The sequence below is a fragment of the Mchenga conophoros genome, linkage group LG2 (genome assembly GCF_057382185.1).
Source record: "Mchenga conophoros isolate Kocher_MC1m ecotype Shallow Benthic linkage group LG2, M_conophoros_male_GT1.1, whole genome shotgun sequence".
In the NCBI taxonomy this organism is placed as follows: Eukaryota; Metazoa; Chordata; class Actinopteri; order Cichliformes; family Cichlidae; genus Mchenga; species Mchenga conophoros.
Window position 1 is genome coordinate 26,529,217 of NC_140527.1, and position 7,664 is coordinate 26,536,880.

Below are 7,664 nucleotides of genomic sequence, written 5' to 3' on the forward strand. Positions count from 1 at the left end.
TCTCCTCCCCCCCACAGCTGGAATGAGTCCTGTATGTATCATGATTGATCTGTCAGTGAGTCTGACGATGCTGTTGTCATCACATAAAAAAACGACTAACGTCTTCACTTTCCTCACGGCTCGCTTAGACAGTCTGGCATCAGTTATTTGTTGAATTGTAAACAGTGGCACGCACAGATAACCCCAATTACATATAATAACTGAGGAAGGATTTTTGATTCAAGATCTATGAGCACTGGCTAAAAATAATAACAGCACCAATGTGCAGGATACAGGTGTCTCAGTTTAAAGCGACTGCTCACACGCCAGAGACGGGAAATAAAAACATGATGTTTGCTTTAATTGCAGATCCTGAACGAGCTAGAAGAGCAACAGCGGTGTTATCGTTATTAAGACAGGCATTAATGCACGGTCCAACTCAGGAAGCAAATGAATGACTATAAGTTTGGAATAATAAAGATTTAACCCTGCGATAGACTAGCTATCTGTCCAGGGTGTACCCGCCTCTTGCCCTGTGACATCTGGGATTGGCTCCAGCCCCACCATGATCCTGAATCGGATAAGAAAGCGGGTGGATGGATGGATGGATGGATGGATGGATTGAGAAATAACAGAGAAACTCCAGAACTCACATATTGAGATGTTTATTTATTTATTTTTTATTCTGCTCTGAAAAGAAAATCACAAATATAAATCACTTCAAAATTGCAGGATTTGAATGGATAAAGCACTTGAATTCACATTGTTTTTCCTTTTTTCTTGACAGCTTAACAGTTTCTCCTCTAACAATGATAAGACATAAACACAACATATTTATACCCAATTCTTTCTACAGTGCATTTCATATGTGACTCCCTTCTAAAAAAAAGAAAAGAAAGAAATACAGATGTTGAGAGCACAGTTCTTGTGGTGCTTATAATCAGTACATAGCAGTGTGCCTAATGATCAGCGTTACCTCTGAAACTGAAACCTAACGTGAAGTAACGGTCCCCGAACCTGCAGGATAAAGCCGGGTGGGGGGGATGGGAGAGAGTAGGGCTTTGCCCTCCCTCATTACCAATACTGATGTGCCTTTGAGCAATTCACTGAACCCACATTGGAGCCACTTAGTGGCTGACAGAAGAGACTGGTTGCCCCAGGGGCAGTTTCCAGGTGTGACTGAGTAATCGTGAGTGTGGTCAGTGTTGGAAATCATCTGAACCATTGGATCATTAAAAATAATATCAAATAAAATAAAATCTCGCGTATTCAATGATCAATTTATTAACCACAGTGCTATTGATCATCTAGTGAGTGCCAGAATTAAAGTTTATGCCATATTTTTCATGAAATACTGAGCTTTTGCTTCGTTTGCTTCTGTTTCATAAATAAATAGCCTCGAATAAGAAATATAAAAACACTTTTTTTTGTTTTATTTTAAAAACTGCTAAAAGGTGGTTAAAAATCTCCATAAATACAGTTAGCTTAAATAAATAAATTAAAATTATAAATATACCGTTTACTGTACACACACAAGAAAAAACAAATCAACAAAAAAAAACAAAAAACACGTGACGGCATTGAGCAGGAAAATACAAAATGTTGTCTTTTGAGAGAAAGAGAATCCAGATTGAGCTCTGATTGTTGTTAAAAATCTCAAATAATTTCAGAGACAGAGTCAAGACGCATTCCTCCTTCTTCCCGTTCCTCGTCGCCTGATTCTCGACACACCTCCTCTGAGCGGTTTAATATTCCAGTTCCAGACCGGGAGTTTCTTCTTCTGAAGCCATCAGGAATACATTCACGTGCCCACTCTTTATTTGAACGGCCAGCAGAACATTGGGCAGACGTCCTTCTGTTCTCTTCTTTGCGTACGTTCAATTTATTTTCCTTTTCTTTTCCTCCGGGACGACCTGTTGCTGTTCACTTTTCATTTTCAGCTGAGGTAGAATTTCTACATCTTTGCCTAAAATAAAAAATAAAAAAAAAAAGGGGGGGGGGGGGGAAATGAGTGAAATCTAGTCGCACTTGATAGCGGCTGATGTCAGTCGGTGTACGTGTTTGTAGCCCTTTCCCTAACCACTCACCTCTCTTTGTTGCTTCAGTGGTTGGATGCTGACCCTAGCTTCACCTTCTCCTCATTCTCTACATCATACTCTCCCCGCTTGTGAAACCTGGAATAAACGAAAGGAAAGGAAGCTCGTTCAGTCTTCTACGTATCGCCTCGTTATTAGCTAAGATCCTAACCTGTGCATGGCTGCGAGTGCGTGCCGGGCGTGTGTTTCGCTCACCTGAGCATTAACAAAAGTCCGATGATGGTGAGGCACAGAGACGACAGCACCACCGCCACCACCGCCAGAGCTGTGGTGCGGTCGTAGCCCTCTCGGGACTGCGATGGCAGCAGGATAAACTGACACCTATCGCCGGAGTAATTATGGTGGCACCTGCGAAGAGGACGGTGAAGGGAAAACTGTTAATAATTGATCGACTTGAGGTGCGCATGATGTGCAGGTAAACAGAGAGCTAAATACTCACACGCATGATGGTTCACGGAGGTCTTTCAGGTAAGTGCAGGTCCCGTGAATGCAGTAATCTTTGTACTTCTTCAGGCAAGGATTCCTCTTCCTTCCCTTTCCTTTTCCCCTCTTCTTTCCCTTTCCTCTCGTTGTTTTTCCCTCAGTGTTTTCAGCTTCCAGGATGGTAGAAGGATCTTTGGGTTTGCTTGACATGGCAACTAAAGTGAGAAAAAAAAACAAGACCAACAATTACATGTACTGTCTTTGTTAAAAGCCACTTAAAAGCACCAATTTAAGACATTTTTTAAGTGCCTTACCTCTTGGCAGCTGCAGTTCATAGTCTCCAGATGTGCCATCTTCATACTCTTCATAATAGTAGTAGTCATCATCGTACTCCTCCGCCTCGCCATCCTTGCTGTAATCTGCTGTTGTCGCCCTCACGCCCCGGTTCTCCTCCTCCTCCTCTGCTCTCCTGTCTCTGGTTGTGTCCAGGAGGCTGATAACAGAGGTGTGCTGCTGCTTGTTGCTCTGGTAACGGTCTACTGCAGCACCGCTGGCCAGTCTGGACATCACTGAAGGAGCAGGAAAATCAAACGTTATGAATGAGGTCCTCTTTTGAACATATATACACCACAAAAACAAACAACAAAAATCACAATCAGAAAACTCTTCCTCTAGGGGACAACCAGCAGACAGGTTAGTGCATCAAGCTGGGTGAGCCTTCTCGGGCAAGTTGAAACATGTTGTACAGGAAGAAGCTTCAGGCAGGATTTTTTTAGGGATGCAGTAATTACCCTGCTGTTCTCTCTTAGGAAATACACCGGATCAGACATTGTCCTTAGGGATTGATTGAGTCAATGCCCAGCTCAGGATGCACTCAAAAGGACGCCAAATTTTAAACTGAGTGACTGAGTTTGACCCGCATGTTTAATGTCAAACAGACTTTCTGAGTTACTGTCCTCAAATTCGTGGACATTGAGATATCGGCCTGGCACACAGCCTTCCCCCCTCTGTATCTCATAACACACGCACAAAATGCATGGGCAGACAGTTAGCTAATGTCAGGCAAGAATATGAGTTAAAAATAAATGTATCCAGTTACATAAAGCATGCTCTAAAATAAGAGAGATGACCCCATTAGCTCCTGAATAGGCTGGCATCATGAAAACTGTTGCCTAAAAGATTAAGTTTACACGACATATTATAGCTCGGTTATTATAGAGAGGATTACACTGACAGCCAAGAAAGAGAGAGAGAGAGACACACACACACGCACACACGCGCGCGCTAAGTGATCCATTAATGAACACAGAAGAAACACTGGTTAAGTTGCACAGGCACATGAAACGTACCCAACGCGTGAGCCAGCAACAGCGCAACAGCGAAAATCCTCATGGCTTCCAGTAGCTTTAAGTAGAAAAATTATTTAAATTAACAAAAAAAATCTAAAAGTTATATTCCGTCCACCTCTCAGTATTCCTTCCTTTTTTTTTTTTTTTATATGCTTTTTCTTTTTTGTTAATAGAACTCCTCTCTTCTCCTCGCGTCCCTGCTGCCGCTGTCTCCTCTCCAGAAAGACTGGCGACTGAAGCTCACGAGCCTTTTAGCCTAGATAGATATCCCCGCCTCCTGGGTGTTGCCAATAACCACAAGAGCATGTTGCGGCAATTAATTCGTATTTTAACTCAAATTATCCATCATGTTACTTGGTACTCCCAAAGATAGAAAATAAAATACAAAAACTGTCGGGAAATTAAAAGAAACAGGAAACTGAAACTTAATTTTTTTAAAAACAAACTAATCCTTGGTTCCTTTTGTACATATTGACTCATTCTTTCTGTCTGAGTGCCGTCATAGGGTTTGGTTGTGTTTAATCCAGGTAAATCCGGTGGTTAAAGCAGTCACAGATTTAAAGTATGCGTGTCACAGAATCAGAAGTCCAAATATTAAGTAAGATACATTAACAGTCCATACTTACATTTAAGCAAGATAATTCAACAGCAAAGCTGTTGAAGAGGAGGACAGGAAACGTAGTAATACATGACAAAATATACAACTCTGCAGTAAAAACTGGAGATCAGATGATGGGCTTCACTTTGGCTCCAAGTATTAAAAGCGCCTTTAACGGGTACGAAATGTGAGCGCCACCACGTGGTCAAGGATTACACTACACTGTTTTACTGTTTAGGTTCAGGTAGTTTCCAGAGTTAGAAACAAGCGAAATTAACTATTTATTTGAAAAATGTTTAACTTTGACTTACTTTTTTTATCAGCTTTACAGTTAGTCGTGTTTTCAAAATTTCACAACAGACATTTCAATACAAACACCACTTCTTAAAGGGCAGCTGGTTCACAGTAATGTAGACCTCCCAAATCTAAATAAAGAAAGGCTACAAAGCATCATCAGGCCACTGTGATGCCAAAGGTTACTAAAACTTAAGGCCTTTCCTGTGCGTTTCTATTTTCACTTTGTTTTGTGATAACACACGTTCTTTTCAGTTATCTCCCTGCCTTCCCCTCTTGTTTTTTTTATTTCAGGTAACTGCAATCAACTACAATGTTTTTCCACACAGACTTGGGTAATTTGAGAAGCGAGGTGGTTAAAACTGTCAACTCACAACGTGAAGGTTCTTGGTTCCCAGGGCTTCTTGTCTGTCTTACTTCTCTCCATGTACTCCAGCTTCTTCCGCAGTCCACAGATGTGCAATTTAGGGTTAATTGATGATTTTAAATCGACCATGGATAAGTGTATAGCATAGTGCTGCATAAATGTATGTTTCAAATTGCTTTGAATGGTCAGTAAGTCTAGAAAAGTGTTGTATAAATGCAAGTGCATTACATTACATAGAGGAGTAATGGTAGATTTTCTAAGTGCAAAAGGAAGGACGGCGAGCTCCTAATACATTTATTCACTGCCAGTTGATCTTTTTACTACTGGTGTCATGCAGTTCTGAGGTAACAACAATTATTCACAAGAAAATTATCTTTTGATTGCAATGTGAAATTCTCCCTTCAGCTCTCAAGTGCAAAAAATACCATCAATAGGTTAATAGCACAAGTGCTTCAACTGGATTAAAGTATAGTCTGACTTCATGGATGGCTGTGTTAACAACATTCTTAGAATTAATAATTAAAGTTGGAGTCAATTTAAAGCAACACAAAACGGATCAAATAAAGATAAAATAGATACACAATACATCAGTATCACAGCTTTTGATGTTATTACTACTGCTGGTTTTCTAGAGATTTATGGGCTTTACTTCTAAGTGCATATTCTTACGATTCCCGTCACAGTAAAGCCTCTTTGGCTAAAGCTTAACTACGTTGTAGTGTGTGTTGAGGTCACATGTAGGTCGGCTGCTCACCACGTATGGGGGTAATGAATATGTCTGCCCTTTGTACTCTTAGGCATAGACTAACTCTGATGTGATCGTAGACAATAAATCTGGTGCGCCAGAATGTCATACTAATGAGATTATTTTAAATACACGCACAGTGATGATGCAAGTCTGATCAGAAACAGTTTATTTCCAGGCCAGGGAGCAAGAATGAGAAACAATTCTAAAAACATAATAAAATTACCACCGAGCCTAGATAAAACAATTCTAAAACTGGTAAGAATGCAATTTTCTGTATGCACTAAAAATCCCACCCAGTCCCACAACCCAGGACGAATGTTCGTTATGGGTTCACAGGCCAGAAATTCCTCTTGCGGAGCTGCGTGCATGGCAGCCTCGTCCCAGGCAGACGAGGATGAGCCTGCTATCCCCTTCTCGTCCCTTTACTGGGCCCATCACATCCCAGCTCAGCTCGCATTCTGCACTGAGTCCGTTGCTCGATCGCCTCCCCTCGCGTCATCGCCCTGTAAGTAAACAAATAGGGGCCACAACCATCGTCCTGGAAGCTGCCCTGGCTTATAGCCATGGCGACCCTCTCCCAACACGGCTGCACCCGGTGAACAACAGTGGAGACGCTACTCACAAATGCTGTCAATCACAGGCGTTGTCTCCTATTGTCGCCGTTCCTGCTGTCGGGACTGCGTCGCTACGTCACACTCACCTGTCCGTCTCCAGATGAGGCGCCGCACCCCCGCGATCAGGCAGTGATTCCCCCTATCTATCTATCTATCTATCTATCTATCTATCTATCTATGAATGAATGAATGAATGAATGAATGAATGAATGAATGAATGAATGAATGACCTGGTCTTCTTGTGTTCCTTTTCATATCGTGTGCCTCTGTCATCCCAAGCCCCAGTCAGCTTCCTTTTAAAGGGTCCCTTAAACAGCTGATAGGCCACCTCTGGACACACCCATGTCTCAGGTGATCACTATCAGCTAATTTGTCCCATGCCCAGCCAGTCCACAGTGGATTAAAACAATGTCAAATAAGCCACTAAAAACCATGCAATACAAACAGAATAAAATCATGCAAATAAAAACTAAACTCACAAATAAAGACTAAAAAACAGAATAAAACCAATATAAAAGATAAATACAAATTTCCTCTGTGTGACATGAACATTCAATCTTAAGTAACATGACTTTTTCTTCTTCTCTATCTTCTTCTGTCATCTGCTTCCTTCCGCTTCCACAGCAAATGATCTGCACCCATCTCACTCCATCCTTACCATCCTCCTCTGTCAGCCCTCTGCATCTCCTCCTTCACTACATCCACAAACCTCCTCTAAGGTCTTCCTCGTTTCTCTTTTATTCTTTCCTGCCTGGCAGCTGCATTTAGCATCCTTTGTCCCATATGTCCACTATCCCTTCTCCAAACCATCTCAGCCTGCCTCTCTAACTCTGTCTTCAACCCTCTCAACTCAAGGTGTCCCTCGAAAGTAATTGTTTGTCCCTACTGGTCACTCCCAATGAAAATCTTTATCTTTAGTTCTGGCTCCTGTCCTGTGACCCACACGAACCCAACACACTAACCTGAAAGGCAAAACTAAAATTTCATTGACTGTGAATAAATAAAAACGCGATCTTTAGTTATTAGATATTTGTCAGTCCGCCACTCTCCAGCCAAGTCCAACAGGTGGCAGTGATTTAACTCCAGTGTGTTTTGCTAACCGCCAATGAATCAAAAGTAAAAGAACGTCAGGCCTCACAAGCGTCGCTTATTGGTTTAAGGCGATCACGTGAATTATACGCGAGAAAGGGGGACGG

General features: G+C 41.8%; 1 protein-coding gene across 2 annotated transcripts; it reads right to left on the bottom strand.

The window, feature by feature from the left end:
* Positions 1-628: 628 nt before the first annotated feature.
* On the bottom strand, positions 629-4,088 carry hbegfa (heparin-binding EGF-like growth factor a). 2 transcript variants are annotated; one of them, XM_085290650.1, is made up of 6 exons: positions 3,848-4,088; positions 2,813-3,067; positions 2,515-2,713; positions 2,271-2,423; positions 2,067-2,153; positions 629-1,945 (listed from the first exon to the last, which is right to left on the bottom strand). In XM_085290650.1, exons 1-5 carry the CDS (start codon positions 3,888-3,890, stop codon positions 2,081-2,083), a joined length of 723 nt encoding a protein of 240 aa, XP_085146776.1. In that variant the 5' UTR covers positions 3,891-4,088; the 3' UTR covers positions 629-1,945; positions 2,067-2,080. The 2 variants fall into 2 exon arrangements, with proteins under 2 accessions (XP_085146776.1, XP_085146784.1); XM_085290658.1 differs by lacking the exon at positions 2,067-2,153.
* Positions 4,089-7,664: the final 3,576 nt, after the last annotated feature.